Source organism: Lissotriton vulgaris, chromosome 10 (genome assembly GCF_964263255.1).
Source record: "Lissotriton vulgaris chromosome 10, aLisVul1.2, whole genome shotgun sequence".
Taxonomy (NCBI): Eukaryota; Metazoa; Chordata; class Amphibia; order Caudata; family Salamandridae; genus Lissotriton; species Lissotriton vulgaris.
The window spans coordinates 1,016,995,695-1,017,018,079 of NC_141698.1; the positions used below are offsets into that span (position 1 = coordinate 1,016,995,695).

The 22,385-nt window shown below is 48.7% G+C and overlaps 1 protein-coding gene across 1 annotated transcript; it reads right to left on the reverse strand.

Annotated features, from left to right (window-relative positions):
- Positions 1 to 431: 431 nt before the first annotated feature.
- On the reverse strand, positions 432 to 9,084 carry LOC147689206 (phytanoyl-CoA dioxygenase domain-containing protein 1-like). The gene is made up of 6 exons (XM_086940029.1): positions 8,955 to 9,084; positions 6,798 to 7,014; positions 5,748 to 5,839; positions 3,169 to 3,308; positions 1,564 to 1,668; positions 432 to 539 (listed from the first exon to the last, which is right to left on the reverse strand). Exons 1-6 carry the CDS (start codon positions 9,082 to 9,084, stop codon positions 432 to 434), a joined length of 792 nt encoding a protein of 263 aa, XP_086796155.1.
- Between the last annotated feature and the right edge of the window lie 13,301 nt (positions 9,085 to 22,385).

The window sequence follows — 22,385 nt, forward strand, 5'->3', positions numbered from 1 at the left end:
GAATACAAAAAGACATTCGCACTTTTGACTGTAAATCTGTCTTCCAGCTGTATGTTTAGCTCAATAAATAAACATCAATAAAATAAAATTTACATATAGTCAGGCAGCTGAGATTCCAAGAGGATGCAGGCGTGTGTTTTCTAATGAAAGTGCAGTGCAGTGCAAAAAGGAATTCACATTATCAATTTCTGAAACCGCAATTGTTTGTTTTACGGTAACAGTTGCAGCACCTTTTGGCCTACCATCCGAACATTATTGTAGACAATATTGAGGCTCACTGCAAGATGTTAAAAAAGAGGAAATACATATTTGAACCTATAGGGCTCCATCTGAGATCAGGAATGAACCTGCACCATGCAGCAGCATGTTACTGGCAGTTATGAACTACATGAAGAGAGGAAGGTGTCTCCTGATGATGCTCTGCAGAGGTGTCAGAAGGTCTTGGAGAAAAAGTTGGGTGCATGATCTGTAAAGTGCTGGAATTCATCTGTCCCTGCAACAAGCACGGTGGCGGGGAAGGATCGGGGGCGCTCCGGGTCCTGGAATCAGAGAGGAGAGAAGTGCATTAAAATTAGGGCATTCAGACGTGGGAGAATACAAGACCTTATCATGAAGGACCTACACTGGTGTCATGTAGAAAAGGAGAAAAGGGCATGATCAACCGAATTTCTAAAGAGTGTACTCTACATCAATAACTAACTATAAACCTTCCCTCTCTTTCAAAACAGCCTAAGAACCATCGCTAGCTAAATCCCCAAACTATCTAGCATTCAAACCTGCCTCTCTTATAGAACAACCTAACTACCCAAACTATCTAAATCCCCAAACTATTGAACCTTCAAACCTGCCTCTCTTATATAACTAACGACCATAACTATCTAAATCCCCAAACTATTGAACCTTCAAACCTGCCTCTCTTATATAACTAACAACCAAAGCGATCTAAATCCCCAAACTATTGAACCTTCAAACCTGCCTCTCTTATATAACTACCAACCATAACTATCAAACTCCCCAAACTATTGAACCTTCAAACCTGCCTCTCTTATAGAACAACCTAGCTACCCAAACTAACTAAATCCCCAAACTATTGAACCTTCAAACCTGCCTCTCTTATATAACTAACAACCAAAGCGATCTAAATCCCCAAACTATTGAACCTTCAAACTTGCCTCTCTTATATAACTAACAACCAAAACTATCTAAATCCCCAAACTATTGAACCTTCAAACCTGCCTCTCTTATATAACTAACAACCATAACTATCTAAATCCCCAAACTATTGAACCTTCAAACCTGCCTCTCTTATATAACTAACAACCAAAGCGATCTAAATCCCCAAACTAATGAACCTTCAAACCTGCCTCTCTTATATAACTAACAACCAAAACTATCTAAAACCCCAAACACACACAGTTACGAGTAGAAATGCACGCACACAAAAACACGTGCGTGGATGCACACACACAAACACATACAGTCCACACTGTCACTCTTGTCGTCTAATAATCCCACTGACACACATTCATACTCAGACAGTATGAAGGAGAGGATTGTACTCACCTCCACGGGGTAGGCTGTGGTGGGGACGTAGCGAATAACGAAGCCACATCTGCGTCTGTGGGACGTGTTGGGTTCACTGGCGTGGACTGTCAGTCCGTCGTGGATCTGACGAGAGAAATGTAGGATATGAGCCGTGCTTATCTGCCAAAAATGTAAGTGCCAGGGCCCAATGTGTTACTCACTGGTCTACTGCAGCTGGCACTGCCCGCGTCACTTTTTTACCTTTAAGTTTTGTCATTTTTTTAAAGCTATATTAAATCATTTAGTTCTCTACTAATGAACTTTAGTTAAAAATACACACACACTGCCACCATATGGTGGTTTCTCAGACATATGTGCCTTTGTTTACAGAAAAGCACTGGAAAACACAGGCACAAATTAAGCACTGGATATAGGACAGAGAAAAGACAGGCAGCGCCCTGAGGTGCACCTCAAGGGGAAACTGAGTACATAGTCCTGAGGCACCCCAAGGAAAGCTGTGGGTGCACAGCGCTGGTGCACTCCAGGGGGAGCTGTGAGTACACAGTGCTGGTGCACCTCTTGGGGAACTGTGAGTGCACAGTGCTGGTGCACCCCAGGGGGAGCTGTGAGTACACAGTGCTGGTGCATGCCCAGGGGGAACTGTGAGTTCACAGCGCTGGTGCACCCCAGGGGGAGCTGTGAGTACACAGTGCTGGTGCATGCCCCGGGGAGCTGTGAGTACACAGTGCTGGTGCACCTCGGGGGAGCTGTGAGTACACAGTGCGGGTGCACCCCGGGGAGCTGTGAGTACACAGTGCTGGTGCACCCCAGGGGGAGCTGTGAGAACACAGTGCTGGTGCACCCCAGGGGGAGCTGTGAGTACACAGTGCAGGTGCATGCCCAGGGGGAGCTGTGAGTACACAGTGTGGGCGCTTCTCTATGGTAAGCTGCGAGTACACAGTGTGAGTGCACCTGGGGGAGCTGTGAGGACAGAGTACACAGAGTTGACGCACCCTCATAGAAAGCTGTGAGTACACAGGTTGGTGCACCGTCATGGGAAGCTGTGAGTCCACACTGCTGGCGCACCCTCAAAGAAAGCTGTAGGTACAGGGAGGTACAGTACATGGGCACCCTTAAGGTGGGGTAGTGAGTACACAGTACATGGGCACCCTTAAGGTGGGGTAGTGAGTACACAGTACATGGGCACCCTTAAGGGAGGGGGGTAGTGAGTACACAGTTCTGGGGACCTTTAAGGGGGGGTAGTGAGTACACAGTTCTGGGGACCTTTAAGGGGGGGTAGTGAGTACACAGTTCTGGGGCACCTTTAAGGGGGGCTGTGAGTACACAGTTCTGGGGCACCTTTAAGGGGGTTTGTGAGTACACAGTAATGGAGACAAAAGGCTCATTATGGGAAGGGCGGTGCCATAAATTGATGGATGTCTTGGCCCCGCCCACTTCCCGGCTGCCTCATTTATAAGTGGGGGAATCACTGGTCTGCCTGACAACCCCAATGCACCGGGCTCCAGTATCATGGCTTTTCATGTTACTTCGTAACGTTGCAGTAACCCCTTGCTTGTTTGCCTGTGGGAATAACCACAACTGTGAGACATGAGTACAGGAAACGACAGAGCTCTGTGAACTCACCGACATCTGCCCAGCCTGAAGAGGACACTCCACCGCCTTCTCTGCATCCACCAGGTGCCGCGGAATCTCCTGATTGGTGGACAGCATGTTTCCGGGGGTCATTGCTGTGCAGTGCTCCAGGACACCTTGTTTGTGACTTCCTGCAGAAGAAAAGAGGGTTGGAGTAAGGGGGGCACTGATTCCTGGCCTGGGTACTCATGCAGTCCCCGCCTCTGTCTAAAATGAGGTGTCAGCACGGGCCACACCCACAATAATTATACACACATTTACCTTTAATTATCATGCGTGGTAAAGGCATCTGCGTGGTAAAGGAAGCGTGGTAAAGGCATGCGTGGAAAAGACTATGTGGTAAAGGCATCTGGGTTGTAAAGGAAGCGTGGTAAAGGATGTGTGGAAAAGACTGCGTGGTAAAGGCATCTGCATGGTAAAGGCATGCATGGAAAAGACTGCGTGGTAAAGGCATTTGCGTGGTAAAGGAAGCGTGGTAAACGCATGCATGGAAAAGACTGCATGGTAAAGGCATTTGCGTGGAAAAGGAAGCGTGGTAAAGGCATGCATGGAAAAGACGCGTGGTAAAGCATGTTTTTCATCTAACAGAGGACTGCGGCTTTTAAATAAAGAGAGAGCCATCTCTGAACACTAGAACCCCCGCGAGGACCCTGGGGATCTTTCATCGAGGCCTCCCCAGCCCACAGGAGTCTAGCCTCTGACACTAATCTGGGTGAAGATTGTAGGCTCCTACTAGAGCCCTGTCTGGCCAACCCTGTCCAATATCACTCTTTCAAGGCAGTGGTGCCCGTGTTTACAGGCAAAGACATCTCTGCCTGTAGAACCATAAGCAGCGTCCCTCTGTTAGGACCTCGTGTCCCCCCGCTCCAGCTGTACAGTAAAGCACGGGTCAGGGTTTGATTGGCTTTGAAAAAAGTTGGCCCGGGCAACCTGAAAAAAGAGCCCCTATTTGCGGATTGCGGGGAAGATTTACAAGGACTGGCGCATCCTTGCAGATTAGCAGTGATGCGCCAGTAACAATGCGATTCGCAATTCTCCTTGCGCCACCACGGATGCGTCGCATTTACAATGCAGCACACCGTGGCGCAGGGATAGACAGATGCGTGTCGCATCTGATGGTGTAAGGTCGGTGCATGGCTGGAGTCATGTCGCAGGCGCAACGCTACTCCAGCAATGTTCAGGGACCGCCCATACCTAACGTGCTGCCCCACTCCTTACGCCTGGTTGAAGCAGGCGTAAGGTTTCGTCGCAGCAGCCTCGGAAAAATGACTCTGTGAAATCTTGTAGATTTCACACCGTCACTTTTATGAGGTTTCTTCCGACGGAACGCCCACCCTGCATACCTTAAACCTGATGCAGTTTTAATGTGGTGCAGGGCTTCACAACATGACGCATCTCCCTAGATGCGTCAGGTTGTGAATAAGTCGCAACGTGGTGCATGGTTTACGCCGCCGCTGAGTCACAGAAGTGACGCAACAACGGCATAAATGTGATGCAATTGACTTGTAACTCCGCACCCGTCTTTTTTTAAAACATTGCTTCAGTGTTTTAAGTGTTATAAAAAGAAGTTGGGGGATTTCTATAAGAGAGGTGTGTTTTATCTTAACTTTACTAAGATTTAAAAAATGCGATGATTGTTGCTAGGACTCTGTGTTGTTGGAATAGTTTACACTGGTGAACCACCCCTGAATATAAGTGAGGCCACTTCTGCTCAGCCCCCCTGCCCCAGCTCAATCTGCATACATTAATGGGCGGGGCCAGCCGGAGACTGGGAATGATACCTCCGCCCCCTTGGTAAAAGGGGGGTAACGGAGGTCCATCTGCCTCCGCAAAGGCTGCTCAGGCCCCCACTGGGTGGAGCAGCATAGTCATCCCATATCGGCCACCACGCTGCCCAAAAAAGCGGCCCACAGCTGCAACTCAGATACCAGCCCATCGCCCATTGCCGAGAGCCCCCTTACCAGTCCGACCCTGGCATGGATCCCTCTGATCACACTGGGGCGCTCGTACATAGCAGCATGAACTTGCTCCATCCTGAGATATAGTTGTGACCCACATGGTGCTGAGGGCGCCAGGACCTGTGTGGAGCCCGCGTTCTATCTCCAGACTTTCTGTACAAAGACAACATCCCTGTGTCAGGACAGCAGTGGACTCCGATAGAGAAGTAGACATTTTGTCAACACCACTGAGTCAAGGCCCAAGGGCTTCAACAATATTAGCCTGCTGCACCCCTGCTTGTCTGGACTCTGACTCATTGTGAATGAATGCACCGTCTTCCATTCTGTGTAACTCTCTCCCACATCCCTATGTCGCGACATTGAGGCTCCTTGGTTAACTGATGGCCTCCCCTGCTGTATAGTCCTGTCCCAGATCCCTATGTCACGACATTGGGGCTCAAGGTAAAGAGATGACCTTTTTATTTCCCATGCTGTGGAGCCCTGTCCTAGCTTCCTATGTGATTACATTGGGGCTCACAGTAGAGTATTAGCCCATCCCCCATTCTCAGCCAATCAGTGTTACAGCTCCAGGCTGTTGTGATGCATGCATTGACTATGGGAGTTTATCCATACCTGGAATAACCTGTAGGACACCATTCTCTGCGTCTACGTCATCCAGGGCAAGCCACACTGAGGCCACCGGGCCCCCCTCGAAGCCCCAATACCTGGAAGTAAAAGTAGGAGGACACTGTCAGCCAAATATCGGCAGACCCCGGGGTAAGAGGATGGCACATGAGGGCACAGGATGGCACATGACAGGATGGCACATGAGGGCATAGAATGGCACATGAGGGCACAGGATGGCACATGAGGTCACATCATAGCACATGAGGGCTCAGGATGACACATGAGGGCACAGGATGGCACATAAATGTATAGGATGGCACGGGATGGCACATGATGATACAGAATAACCTATGAGAGCACAGTATGGCACATGAGGGCAGAGGATAGCACATGAGGGTACGGGATGGTACATGAGGGCACAGGATGGAACATGATGGTACAGGATAATACATGAGAGCACAGTATGGCCCATGAGGGCGCAGGATGGCACACGAGGGCACAGGATGGCTATTGATGACACAGGATGGCACATCAAGGCATGGATGGCACATTTTGACACATGAGGGCACAGGATGGCATATGATGGCACAGAATGGCACAAGAGGACACACAATAGCACATGAGGGCAGAGGGTGACACATGAGGGCACAGGATAGCACATGATGGCATACAACGGGCATAGGATAACACATGGAGGGACAGGATGGCAGATGATGGCACAGGATGGTGCATGACGGCATAATAAGCCACATGATGGCACATGAGGGCACAGGATGACACAGGGTGATGTGTGTCTGGTAGTGCAGCCAGCCTTATGCCGTCATGTACTGCCTAGATGAAAGATGCTGTAATCTATGCTGTGTGTGCACCCTGCACCGCCCTGTGTATTTAACACCACATGGTGCCCACCAGGTAGCCTGATAATCAGACCTAACCAGGCTGAGGGGGCAGGAATGCCATCCTTTGGCCTTACCCTTGAAGTACAATCAGACACATCACCCCTGCTGAGCCCTCCCCTCCCCCACCCTGGAGCCAGCACCCCGCAGTCTGACTTACTTGATGTCCTGGTGCCAGGCCACGTAGGGGGCGCTGTTCCCTCGGTGGGGCACGTCGGAGGCCGGGTATTTACAGATGAACCTGGAGTCCAGCAGGACCACGTGGGGCCCCAGCACAGCTGTGATGGCCTGGAGGGTGTGCGGGTGGGTGGCGAGGCCCAGTACCCAGGGCAGGCGCAGGTGGGCGTTGTGCAGGCTGTACTGGGCGTGCTTCTTCCCTGCAGGGTGAGAAAGCAAAAGACACACAGATGATGGACGAAATGCAAAGCAAATCAAACATTCACCCCCAGTCAAGAGGTCTGGGTTCAATCCATTGTTCTTTTGCTCACCTTGCGACCCCATTTTAGACCCAGCCTGCAGGGGACACAAGGAGGGGGGTTAGTCTCTACACCGAGAGGCCTCTAAACGGAGGAGCTTATATATGGGAATGGTGGCACCGAGCAGCGCAGCTAAAAACATTCCTGCGCCGTCCTGCGCCACTGGAAAAGGGCAGGAACGTGCCGCATTTATCCAATACGGTGCATTGTTTTCCTTTCTCCCTGCGCTGGCACCGTTTCTGCAGCCTAGTGTCAACGCTGGCACCCTTGCACCATGGTGCAGCACTGCCTGTGTTACAGGCAGGATTGTATTAGCGCAGGAAGGGGCTCCTTCCAGCATATAAACAATCCATAGAGGCATTTTACTCTTTCTAGGTGTGCTGCAGAATGCAGCGCACATGGAAAGTTAAAAACAAGTAGAAATAAAGATATTTCTCCTCTTTACAGCCACCATACACAAGACACAAGCAACATAAAGCAGATACAGCCACCATACACAAGATACAACCAACATAAATCATATACAGGCACCAGACACAAGATACAAGCAACATAAAGCAGATACAGCAATCATACTCTTGACACAGCCACCAGACACAAGATACAAGCAACATAAAGCAGATACAGCCACCAGACACAAGATACAAGCAACATAAAGCAGATACAGCCACCATACACAAGATACAACCAACATAAATCATATACAGCCACCATACACAAGATACAACCAACATAAAGCAGATACAGCCACCAGACACAAGATACAAGCAACATAAATCAGATACTGCCACCAGACACAAGATACAAGCAACATAAAGTAGATACAGCCACCAGACACAAGATGCAAGCAACATAAAGCAGAAACAGCCACCATAGACAAGATACAAGCAACATAAAGCAGATACAGCCACCAGACACAAGATACAAGCAACATAAAGCAGATACAGGCACCAGACACAAGATATAAGCAACATAAAGAAGATACAGCCACCATACACAAGATTCAACCAACATAAATTAGATACAGCAATTATACTCTTGATACAGGCACCATACACAAGATGCAACCAACATAATGCAGATACAGCCACCAGACACCAGGTACAAGCAACATAAAGCAGATACAGCCACCAGACACAAGATACAAAAACATAAAGCAGATACAGCAATCATACTCTTGACACAGCCACCAGACACAAGATACAAGCACCATAAAGTAGATACAGCCACCAGACACAAGATACAAGCAACATAAAGCAGATACAGCAATCATACTCTTGACACAGCCACCAGACACAAGATACAAGCAACATAAAGCAGATGCAGCCACCAGACACAAGATACAAGCAACATAAAGCAGATACAGCCACCATACACAAGATACAAGCAACATAAAGCAGATACAGCCACCAGACACAAGATACAAGCAACATAAAGCAGATACAGCAATCATACTCTTGATACAGCCACCAGACACAAGATACAACCAAATAAAGATATTTCTCCTCGTTAGGCCTCACCTTGGGAGCCATAATATTTTAACACATTCCTAGATTTACAAGACCTTGTAAATCTGCGTCAAAAACGATGAGTTGCGACACCCTTAGCAACGCCCATGGAACGCCTTCCGGGCGCAGAGTAACGCAATGCAGCGATTTGCGCTGCGTTGCCTTTCTCCATATTTGTGAAGCCGCTCAGGGCCACGCAGGGTGGCTTTGCGGGGCTTCATAAATTTGGCTTGGGGCTTTGCCTCGTGCATTTACCACTTAGCATGGTGCAAGCATGACGCAAGGCCCTCATAAATAAGCCCCGAGAGATAAGGCTGTCCTCCCTGCACCTACCAAACTCCTGCTCCAGCTCCTCGAAGGCCCTCCTGGCGCCCTCCAGCTCCTCCGGGTCCAGCACTGGCACTGACGTCAGGAAGCCCCGGGCATCATAAAGGGTCTTCATGTGCTGGGGGTCCGCCTCCATGATGAGGGCGAGGACTCGGACCCCGCTTCTTGTACAAGGGATGGGGTCTGCCGCCGGGCTCCTGAGAGCTGAGCCCCAGATGTGGATATGTTCCTCTGGCGCCGGACTCCAGATGTTGTCCTTCCCCTCCAGAGGTGCTGATGCTCCAGGCGTTTTCTTCTGGCTCCCAAGACGCAGGTGCTCCAGATGTGGCCCTGTGGCTCCCCAGGTGCTGGAGATTCTGTACCCTGGTATTCAAGAGCTCCAGATGTGAGTGTTTCCTCCTGCTCCGTGCAGTGCTGGAGCTCCAGGTGTTGCTGGGGGTCACTGCCACTGCTGTCCACCCTCCTCTGCCTTGGCATCTTATGTAGGGCCGCTCAGACCCGCCCCCGCCCCGGGACTGCACTCCCATGACGTCACCACAGCCGGGGGCTGCTTTCGGTTTTTCCCATTAATCCCAGCTCATGACCCCAGGCTGCCTGGCATTGTGTAATCCTGGGTATGTCCGCAGCGGATGGGGGAGGCACTGCAGACGCCAGCTCGGACGTTTCGTGGTGGTCCAAGGGGGCTGCCACAATGGGGTTCACGCGGGAGTCGTACAGTGATACCCCCAAATTATGGGACTTTGAAGTGTGTATGAATAAAGAAACATTCCTTATTTACACTGAAGCCAGTATCGGGGTGTTACCGGTCCGAGGGGCTCCCGAGAGCAAAAGACGGGTCTAGGCCAGACCTGAAAAGAACAGGTCAGTAAAAGCAGCAGTGAAAGGCCGGAAAGTATCTGACCTCACGGGAACTGACGTCAATTCTTCTCCAGATAAGGATGTGAAGTCACAAACGCTTTGCCACAACGACGTCAAAAGAGGTGAAGCCATGACGTTAAAGGGGTATACTGACCCGAGCATAAGTGCAGCGCCCACACCCCAAATACAGACACCAGACACAGACACCACGGCTGACAGGCCAGATACAGACATCACACACACGAGGCAGAGCCTCACACGTGGGATACACGCGTCAAAGGCTAAGTACGTGTATGCACAGAATGGATTCTTCATATGAAGGATGCTGCCTTTATACATGGAATCCAGGCATCACACCGAAAAACAGCCATAATACACCAAGCATATCCGGATACACCATGGTGCAGCCCTCTGACGTATGAAGCAGGCCTCATATGCCATATACAGCCACCAGACACAAGATACAAGCAACATAAAGCAGATACAGCCACCAGACACAAGATACAAGCAACATAAAGCAGATGCAGCCACCAGACACAAGATACAAGCAACATAAAGCAGATACTGCCACCAGACACAAGATACAAGCAACATAAAGCAGATGCAGCCACCAGACACAAGATACAACAACATAAAGCAAATACAGCCACCAGACACAAGATACAAGCAACATAAATCAGATACAGCCACCAGACACAAGATTCAACAACACAAATCAGATACTGCCACCAGACACAAGATACAAGCAACATAAAGCAGATACAGCCACCAGACACAAGATACAAGCAACATAAATCAGATACAGCCACCAGACACAAGATACAAGCAACATAAATCAGATACTGCCACCAGACACAAGATACAAGCAACATAAAGCAAATACAGCCACCAGACACAAGATACAAGCAACATAAATCAGATACAGCCACCAGACACAAGATACAAGCAACATAAATCAGATACTGCCACCAGACACAAGATACAAGCAACATAAAGCAGATACAGCCACCAGACACAAGATACAAGCAACATAAATCAGATACAGCCACCAGACACAAGATACAAGCAACATAAATCAGATACAGCCACCAGACACAAGATACAAGCAACATAAATCAGATACTGCCACCAGACACAAGATACAAGAAACATAAAGCAGATACAGCCACCAGACATAAGATACAACAACATAAATCAGATACAGCCACCAGACACAAGATTCAAGCAACATAAATCAGATACAGCCACCAGACACAAGATACAACAACATAAAGCAGATACAGCCACCATACACAAGATACAAGCAACATAAAGCAGATACAGCCACCAGACACAAGATACAAGCAACATAAATCAGATACAACCACCAGACACAAGATACAGGCAACATAAAGCAGATACAGCCACCAGACACAAGATACAACAACATAAATCAGATACAGCAATTCTGGGGATACATGAAAGTAGGTTGCTAGGAGGTGCAGAGGGAACCTCGTGCACATGAGGTGTGAGACACGTGGAAAGTGTTGTGTGGAGTGACCAGTTATTACATCTAGGCGCCTGACCTTGTTTGTTGCAGTTTGATATAGCGCGAACTCGACACAAGATATTGGAGCCTTTTACATGAGCACCAGATACCTCACCGGAGGACGCATTCATTTTTGGGAGGCACAGTGAGGTTCAGTGATCTGCCCAGAATCACAGGATGCCGAGCCAACGCCGAGACTCGAGCCTTGTTCCCCAGCTCCGTAGTTGGCAACTCTGGCCGTTACGCCTCATCCTTGTCATAAATACACAAACATTCCAAGATCAGGAACACAGCGTCCATCAAGTAACCCTTCAACCGATGGATGAACACAAGACACGCATCTCCCCAGCCAGTGGGGGCTGTAAACTTGACCCCAGTGCCAGTAAGGCCTGGCCCAGGGGAAGGGCAGAGTCGAGGCATCCATTGCTCGAGACAGATGTGCTGTGAACCGCCTGGGGGCACTCGCCACTGTCCGGGTTCAAGGCTGGGTGTTGTTTCCTGCTGTTAATGTCCATTGTGATAGCAACAGAGTGAAACAATTAGCCACCTCTGCCTGCTATTAACAGGGGAGGGGTCCCCCCAGAATAGAGCCCCGGGGTGCACTGGCCACAGTGGCGAGTGGGACTTCCCCGTGGCTGCTGCAGTGTGGGGGGTTTACACCTGCAGGGAAGTGACACTTCCTCTCTGGGGTACAGTGGAAACCCCCCAGGCTGCCTTGGGGCGTATTCCCTCCAAACTTGTTTAAGAAAGGTTCTCACTCCACAACCCAAACCCCCTGCAGAGGGCGCTTCTTGCTTTTTATTGGTTGTAACATGGATCTGGTATAACACGCTATTGATGCCGTGACGTCAGTCCCGAAGAGGCTGATCTGGGTGATCGTTCGAGTCGCTATGAACGGCGACCCCTGCTTTCTTTTTAAGGAAATGTTTCAGATGAAAGGCGTGCAAAATGCTGCTGCTGGGCGGGGGTGTTACTGTTACCACTCTATACCATAAGCCAGTAGCAATCGGAAAGGGACTGCTGTTGCCATGATAAAACAAGCATTGAAAATGCAATAGGGAGAGGATATGGCCTTATGGCTAAAGCTGCCGACGTTGGAGCTGGGGAACTGAGTTTGAGCCTCGGCGGCGGCATCCCGTGATTCTGGGTAAATCATTGAGTCTACCCGTGCCTGCCAAAAACAAGATGGCCGTCTAAAAGTGAAAGCGGGCATAGTGCGCTGCAAAAACAAAACAAGCTGTGGCCAGGGTTTAAGTGGGCCGGGTCTGATTGGTACTGAGCACCGGCAGTTTTTAGGTCTCGCTGAGCCAATGTGATTGTGCATTGCTGGCGAGATTATAGTAAGGGGAAAAGTAAAGTCGACCAAAGACCTTGGAATGCGGTTTATGGCCAGTGCATGTGAGGCATTTAAGCGCGAAGCTGGCATCGACTTGAAAGCAGCAGACTGCTTACGCCGGCGCATGCTCGGCCTCACTTCCTGCTTCCCCTCTTACTTGCGTTATCGCTCACACCCCATATGTTCGTTCCCTCCCACCCTTGATCTATGCGCATGCACGCCATCGCCAGCAACATAACAAACCACCATTTGTCTCTGCCTCGGCATCAGACTTCAAAGGCTGCCGCTCCCCCGCCCCCCACGTGCACATAGCACACCACCATTTGTCTGTGCCTCGGCATCAGACTTCAAAGGCTGCCACTCCCTTATACCACTATTTCAGTATATGGTTCAGTGTCTGTCCCCTCTGCTTTCAGGTCCTCTTCATCTTCGATCCACCCTTGGATCCACCCGGACACTTCTCTCCTAGTCGCCTGCAGCATCTTTCTTCCAGGCTCCATAGGATTCGTTGACGAAACCTGACACACTTTGACACCTATGCACCCGCTTCCTGTGGGTGAGGTAACGCGAGTACTTCGGTGCTCCTGTGGGTATTGACTATCCAACTGTCTAGGTTTTAAGTAACTTTCACCGAGTCCAGTTAGAAGTACCCTAAAATAACTAGTTTTCTTCTTTTACGTTCCCATTCATTCTCTATGGTAACGTGCGTGTGTGTTTAGACACTGCACACGCATCCCGTGGGTCTCCTGCTTCCTAACTCTTGGTAGCTCAGCATAGCCCCAGCGATTCCCTAGGCCTATTCACTTTCCGTGTAGTTGTCCTTATACCACTACTTTAGTATATGGTTTAGCGTGCCCCTAGGGCCCTACTGTATTTTGTGCAACTTATTGTATTTTAATTGAATATCTTGTATTGTGCTTGTGCCTCTGACCTCATAAAGAGTTCAGAGGGTTAGTCTAGTAATAAATAACATATATGTTTTATATATATCCTGTGTGGTGTCCTTTCATTTGGTATTAAAGGGGTTACATATGGTAAAACAGCTGGCTTCACATGCCCTCTTGAGTTTAGCCTAAGACCTAAGACTGCTTTGTCCATGCTACCACTAGGATAGCTGGTCTATAAGGTTGACTTTACAACCATCACCATAAGGGTTGTTTGGACTGGTGCAAGGTGCTCACTAGAATAGTGAACATCATATACCAGGCCAACTTCTCACATACTGTTTATTCATCCCCTTTCTATGCTCATCCTTTCGCTCGCCATTGCCTGTGTATGCTCAACAGGTTGTTGCACTTAAACACCCCGCACCCACCTCGGTGGTCTGTGTTTTCTTTCACTACTGTGTGACTCTTGATTCCTTCTGTCTGCGTGTTCAGCCCTCCACACTCTTCTCCTCCCATCTGTGCCTGGCTCCCCACGGTCACTCCTTTTGCTTTTTCTCTGGACATGCTCTGAGAGTGAGGCTCTGTTTGCTCACTTGATCTTCGGCTGCGCACAGTATGAACTCTGCTATGCGCCACATTTGAAAATATATTGACTTACCTTTTGAGGCTATTAGCAGTAAAAATGCAAAACTTGATTTGTACTGTGTGAAATACATCTCCTACAGTGTAGCAACTCGCAATGTGTCTTGACATCTGCACAACTAAGATTTTCTTTCTAGGTTAGCCAATCAGACTTGTCAGGATACCGAAGTACAGAAACTTGCAGTGTTAGGTGTGTGCACAAACTAGTATGGGTTATGAAGAGTGGAACTCTCATACTTTGTGCTAGCCCAGGATGCTTGTTTCCAGTCCAGGGAAGACATGGCTTGGCAGTTCGCCCTCACTCTATCTATCTATCTCCCACACTCTAGCTATTGCCCTCACTCTATCGGCCTTACTCTATCTATCTATCGGCCTCACTCTATCTATCGGCCTCACTCTATCTATCGCCCTCACTCTATCTATCGCCCTCTAGCTATCTTTCACCCTTACTCTATCTATCTATTGCCCTCACTCTATCTATCGCCCTCACTCTATCTATCTATCGCCCTCACTCTATCTATTGCCCTCACTCAATCTATCTATTGCCCTCACTCTATCTATCTATTGCCCTCATTTTATCTAGGCATCACTATCTGAGGCATCACAGAGCTGCTTGCCTTTAGGAAGGCCCTGAAAACGTGGCTATGTAACCCTGTGATTAGGCCTTAGGAGGATATCTTACTTAGTGCCAGGAAGCCCTTGGGCAGCAGTGCGCTCTCTAAATATCACTAGCATAACATAACATAACATAACATCCATCTATTGCCCTCATTCTAGCGCCCTCTATCTATCGCCCTCACTCTATCTATCGCCCTCACTCTATCTATCGTCCTTATACTATCTATCGCCCTCATTCTATCTATCTATCACCCTCACTCTATCGCCCTCACTCTATCTATCTATCGCCCTCACTCTATCTATCTATCACCCTCACTCTATCTATCGCCCTCACGCTATCTATCCATCTATCGCCCTCACTCTATCTATCTATCCCACTCACTCTATCTATCGCCCTCACTATATCTATCGCCCTCACTCTTTCTATCTATCGCCCTCACTCTATCTATCTATCCCCTCACTCTATCGCCTTCACTCTATCTATCGCCCTCACTCTATCTATCGCCCTCACTCTATCTATCGCCCTCACTCTGTCTATCTATCGCCCTCACTCTTTCTATCTATCGCCCTCACTCTTTCTATCTATCGCCCTCACTCTATCTATATATCACACTCACTCTATAGCATCACTGAGGGGCACCACAACATCAGTATGCGCTTCCACAGCATCACTGAACACGACAGCATCACTCGTCGCAACCACAACATCACTCAGCACCACCACAACATCACTCAGTGCCACCACAGCATCAATCTGTGCAACCATTCAACAACAACTGGTTAAAATATGTTCTCTCAAAGTTTCAATCTTTATTACAAATGTCACAAAAAGATGTAAACATTTCACTTCTGTTCTTGGATTTTCATCACAATAAAATACACTCAACATAATCTTCGCAAAAGTTATTTACAAAAGTTTAAGCTATTGCCATTGTAAATTACAATAACTTTTATTTAAGTATTAAGTGTTAAAAAAAATTAGAAGCCATCGTTATTTGTAATAGCAATACATCTAAGTCACGTAAATAGAACACATTTATTTATTTAGAAAGTTTTATATACAGTGAACAAGACCCTTGCCGGTAACAGAGCGCTTTACAAGGTAAGTGTCTTAGATACACAGGTACAAGTTAAATAACATAAAGCTCAATGCTAGTCAATGATGGTGTAAACACCCTATCGTAGATACGTAGGTATATGGTGCAAAACAAAACGTTCCATGAAGAACTTTTCTCTAGGCTCCAGATATTGCAAAATACTGCCGCAAGATTGGCTCTGAAGGGTCCGGGTGGAGGCTCCGACGATCGTTCCGCGGGGGAGGAACCGACATTAAAAGACCTCATGGCGGCTATCACTGGGGTCCGGACGTCCCTGGGCCAGAAGATGGAGACTCTTAATAACAAGCTGGACACTGTTTCAATAGAAATGGGGCTGATCAGGGCAGACCTTTCGAAGGCGAACGAGAAAGTTAAATCGTTGGAAGTCAAAACAACAAGCCTTATTGATGATGTGAACCAGCTGCAGCAGGAGGTGCGTGATCTTAGGTCCTCTAGGGAGTCTACTGATCGTCGGCTTGATGAATACAAAGGGCGGGCTCGACGCAACAATGTTCGCATCCTGGGAGTGCCGGAGAAGGCGGAGGGGCAGGCAACGGATCTGTTTATGGAGAACCTCATCCTCAATCATCTTAAACCTAAGGGCCTCAGTAAGTTTTTTTATGGTGGAACTTGCCCACAGGGTACTGGGTGGCAGGCCTCGGGTTGGGGCGAACCCAAGACCGATCATTGCTTGAGTCCTTAACTTTCGTGACCTGAATGCTATCCTGCAAGCGGCTCGTGCAGTGGATCCCCTGGAATTCGAGAATGCGGCGCTTCTGTTCTTTCCGGACTTTACTCAGGCGGTGCAGAAGCAAAGGCAGAGGTTCTTATCGATCAAGAAGAAACTGAGAGACAAAGGCATGAGGTACCCCATGATGTTTCCCGCCCGCCTTCGAGTGGAACTTGATGCGAAGGCCTGGTTCTCTGATAATCTTGATGTGGCTGCGGACTGGTTGGATAGTGGTCAGTGGCCGGACCGTGAGTCCCGCGATCAGGGGGAAGCCGATGAACAATGACGTAGTTTAGCGTGAGGCTATCTGTGGGCTGTAGATAGTTGTTTCGGGGGACGTTTCAGCGGGGGCCAGCGATAGGAGTTCCTGCAGATCTGTGCTTATATTGTTTTGGGGATGCTTTATGGTGCGGGTATATCCACAAAGAGTTTGGGGAGGGGGAGATGGTGGGCCCGCTCGTAATCCCTCCTATGTTTTCTACTTTTAGAATTTTGTAGATTAGCTGGGGGCGACAGGCACACTGCTAGTTGGGGATGAGCGTAAGCTGTATGCAGGGGTGAAGGGATAATTATGGGGGGGTTCGGGGTTTGTTTTAGTTTTACTGTATGTTGTTTTTTTTTACACTGGTTTCCGTCAGTCGATTCTGTAACGTCTTGGTATTGTCCTCCGTTAAAAGGGTGGTTGGGATTTCTGCACTGAGTTGGAATGTGAATGGGCTTGGGGATGAGATCAAGAGAGGTATGGTTGGCCAGTTGATCCGGAGGCACTCCCCAGATGTGGTGTTATTGCAGGAGACTCACCTCATGGGAAAGCGATGCATGGCACTACACAGAGGGGGATACAAATTGATCACTCATGCTGGTTTCACAACTGGGTCGAGAGGGGTTGGGATTTTGGTCAAGAACTACTTCCCGCTGGCCATCCAGGCCACATGGACCGATAATAGGGGTAGATATGCTGGGATTTCGGGGCTATGGGAAGGGAGGACTGTGACCTTTTTGTCTGTTTATGTCCCACCGGCCCTTCAGACCAATACTTTTCAGGACCTGTGCAAGATGTTTTTTGACGTTGCCTGTTGGGGTGTTGGTTGTTGGCGGTAATTTCAATGCAGTTATGAATGGTAAAGCTGATAGGTGTCCGGCTCTGGCTTTGTTGCCGTCCCGGAGATGGTTGACCGACTTTGTGGAAACTACTGGTCTGATTGATAGGTGGAGGCTTAAAAATCCAGGTGAATCTCAATATACACACATTTCGACAGCACACAAGTCCCTTTCCAGGATAGATTATGTCTTGGTGCCGGGGGCACAGGTGTTTTGGATCCGGGAGGTGTGGCACTTGGCTACGGGGGTCTCGGATCACTCGCCGGTCTGGATTGGTTTGGACCTCGGCGGGCGTGACGTGGCTAGATTTGCACCTATTAGCGCTTGGCGGTTGCGGGACCCTGCACCAAAAAGGAGATTGTGCGTGTTGCTGATAGTTATTTTCAAGAAAACGTCGGTACGGTGGACTCAAAATGTTCCCTCTGGGAAGCCTACAAAACTGTCCTCAGAGGGAAATTACTATCGTTTTTTTCCGGGAAGAAGAGTGAGGGCCGTGCTGAGGTTGACAGAGTGGAAGCACATCTGTTAGCGCTAGAACGGGAGGTGTCGCTTGACTCCACCCCGGAGGGATTGCACCGCCTGCGCCTCCTTAGATATGAGTATAGCAGCTTGGCTCGTGATAGGGCGCAGACACAACTGGCGGACACCCAGAGCAGGGTGTACGAGCATGGAGATATGGCCGGGAAGTTGATAGCCTGGCTGGAAAAATGGGAATGGGCGTCGCGGTTGGTACCGGTACTGCAGCCCGTCGGCTCGGATAAAATAACGGACCCGCAGGAGATTGCGGACGAATTTGCTGGCTACTACACCGAGGTGTACGCGGCCGATTGTAAGTACACGGAGTCCCAAAATGCAGAAATGATTCGAGATATTCCAATGCCCACTCTCTCCGATGAGGACAGGGATTACCTAGACTCTCAATTTACGAATGACGAAGTGGCGCAGGCCATTAGAGGGGTTCGCTCTTGAAAGGTCTCTGGCCCCAATGGGCTCCCCATAGTGCTTTATAAAGTAAATGCAAACAAACTGGCTCTCTTTGTTAAGGATATGTTCAGCGAGAGCAGGGAGAGGGGCCAGCTTCCTTACGATCAGCGTGTCGCGAATATCGTAGTCCTGCACAAGGAGGGCAAACCGAAGACGGAATGTTCTTCATACCGGCCGATCTCCTTATTGAATGCTGAGCCGAAGGTCTTAGCAAAGCTGCTTGCGACTCGGCTGGTTATGGTCATCACGACACTGATCCATCCGGATCAGTCAGGTTTTATGCCCCACGGCAATTTGGCCCTTAACTTGCGCAGACTGCATGGGGTCCTGGGCGGTGCTTCACAAATACACGAGCCGACGGTCTTGTTGTCCCTGGATGCCACCATGGCATTTGATAGAGTGGAGTGGCCCTATCTCTGTGCCGTCTTGAACAAGTTGGGCATTGGTCCGGAGTTTGCTTCCTGGGTCCGTCTTTTGTATTCCGACCCCCTAGCTCGGGTCGTAGTAAATAATCATAGATCTGATGATTTTGCCTTGGGGAGGGGCACCAGGCAGGGATGTCCTCTCTCCCCGCTGTTATTTGCCTTAGCGCTGGAGCCGCTTGTGGCGTGGGTTCGTTGGGACAGATCGATTAGGGGGCTTAGGTGGACATCCGAGTAGGAGGATAAGATATCACTCTACGCTGATGACATTTTACTATATTTGTCCACCCCTCGGACTTCGCTGATAGTGTTTTTGGACGTCCTGGTGGTGTTTTGAAGATATTCCGGTTTCGCCATTAATTGGGCGAAGTCGGTCCTTTTTGTCTTTAGTGGTGATCCCCCAGATATCCCTGCGGGCTGCACGGTTAGATTGGAAACGGCAGGGTTCAAGTATCTTGGCATTTTTGTGTCCTTAGATCCCCAGAGTAGGTATACCAATAACCTGTTGCTGCCACTGGCCAGACTCCGGAGGGATGTGGTGCGGTGGAAGTCGCTTCCGCTCTCCCTGCTGGGACGCGCTGTCCTGTTTAAGATGATGGCTCTTTCCCTTTTCTTGTACGCGCTTCAGAACTCTATGGACCCGGTTTCCCCGTCGTACTTCAAGGAGATTGAGTCTCTCCAGAGGCAACTCTTTTGGGATGGTAGGCCGCGAATCGTGTTTACTAAACTGACATTGCCGTGGTATGATGGGGGGATCGGCTTACCAAATATCCGGAAGTATTATTGGGCGTCTCAGCTGGTGGCAGTTAATCATGCCATTTATGGATCGCCACTGGATCCCGGCTATGCTATGGATCGCAGCCAGATACCCGGTGGAGAGTTCTCCAGGGCATTGTATGCCAGACGGGGGCCCTTTCCCCTGGTCGGGTCTACGACGGTTGCTGTTCAGGTCTGGCATGAGGCTACTCGTTCCCTTAAATGGGATGGGAAGATAACTTTGGCTACGCCACTATGGAATGCTGAATGCCTGGGTAGTTTATGGAAGTCCATAGGTTTTGATTAATGGGACCTCATTGGGATTTCCCAGGTAGGAGATATGTGGGGGAAAGACGGGATCCTTACGTTTGAGACTCTGCAGGATCCGTATCAACTGCAGGGGAGTGACTGGTTTCGTTACTTGCAGATTAGACACGCACTGCTAGCTGGTATTCCCTGGGTAGTGACACCCCCGGAGGCTTCCCCGTTGGAGGATCGGGTGTTGGACGGTCATATTCTGACAAAAACGATATCCTTGATTTATAGAAATCTAGTTAATCACATGGAGGATCCCCTTGGGGCTCTTAGAGACCAATGGACTGCAGACGGGCTTATCCTTGACGATGAAGATTGGAGGGAGGCGGTGGCTTCTCCAAGGGACATTGCTGTCCAAATGAGACTCCGGTTGGTGCAATTGAAGGTCCTCCACCGCTGCTATGTTACCGGCCCACGATTGGTGCGTATGGGTTTGGTGCAAGTGGTGAGTGCAGAAGGGGATGTGGTGAGGCTGGAACGCTCATGCATATGTTATGGGACTGTACCCTCATCCGGGGGTATTGGGCCGCAGTTCATGGTAAGGTGCGCAAGGTGTGGGGAGTGGGCATTGAGTTGGAGGCACGTCGTTGTCTCTTGAATGTCTGGGAACCAACTGATCTTACGTCTCACGGAAAGGTGTGGGTCACGGTGGCATGTGCTATCGCCAAGCGTAATATCGCTCAATTATGGGGGGCGAATCAGCCGCCTACTATTGTAGTGTGACCAGATTCTCAAAACAAGGGACTACGGTTTGCAGTAACCATCGACATAAAAGTAGGACTATTTGACAGCTGTCATAGACCTAGAAAGGGGACTACAATGTCAGGTCCCTCCACAGACCGAGTGGGCACTAGCTATGCAGTACCTGTAGGTTGTGAAGGAAACTCACACTGTCACAGGCTGCTTGAGCAGGACCCTGGGTGTACATACATCTGTGAAAGAAGCTTATGGTGCCACTGTCTGTGCTGAGCCTGTACTGTATAAGAGAAACGTGCACTGCCACAGCACATGCTGCCAGGCAAGTGTGCGTGTGTGTGACGCTTGCATTGGTGCTGCGTGCATTATACCTGCTCTCTACAAGACAGGATTTTGCCCTATCACGGCCTGTGCTCTTTCGCTGGTGTGTGTATGTGGAGTGTTGCAGCCTGAGGTGGGGGTATCAGCGTAGTTCTCACTTCTCCAAACAAGCATTTGCAATGCAATAGGTCTCACATTAGGAAAGTTTGAGCTATTGGTATTGTAAATTACACATTTTTTATTTATGTGTTGGTTTTGAAAATAGCGAAATTAGTAGCTTTGTTATTTACAATGCCAATAGTTTTAACTTTTGCAAATGTGACACCTATAGCATTTGTAATGCAATATGTGTTGTATTTACGTGACTTACATGTATTGATATTACAAATAACAATGGCTTTTAATTGTTTTTAATAATTAATACTTAAATAAAAGTTATTGTAATTTATAATGGCAATAGCTTAAACTTTTGTAAATAACTTTTGTGAAGATTGTTTTCAGTTTATTTTATTGTGACGAAAATCCAAGAACAGAAGTGAAATATTAACATTTTTTTGTGACATTTGTAATAAAGCTTGAAACATTGAGAGGACATATTTATTTATTTATTTATTTATTTATTTATTTATGAGTTTATATAGCGCTTGAATCGACTCCAACTGGAGTATCTCTGCGCTTTGGTACAATTTGAACCAGTTGTTGTTGAATGGTTGCACAGATTGATGCTGTGGTGGCGGTGATGTTGTGGTGGCGACGAGTGATGCTGTGGCATTCAGTGATGCTGTGGTAGCGCACAGTGATGAGTGGTGATGCTGTGGTGGGGCTGAGTGATGCTGTAGTGATGCGATAGATAGAGTGAGGGCGATCGATAGATAGAATGAGTGCGATAGATAGATAGAGGGAGGGCGATAGATAGAATGAGTGCGATAGATAGAGTGAGGACGATAGAGTGAGGGCGACAGATAGAGTGAGGGCGATAGATAGATAGACAGATAGATAGATAGAGTGAGGGCTACAGATAGACAGATAGAGTGAGGGCGATCGATAGATAGACCGATAGATAGAGTGAGTGCGATAGACAGAGTGAGGGCGATAGATAGATAGAGGGCGATAGATAGATTGAGTATGGGCGATATATAGATAGAA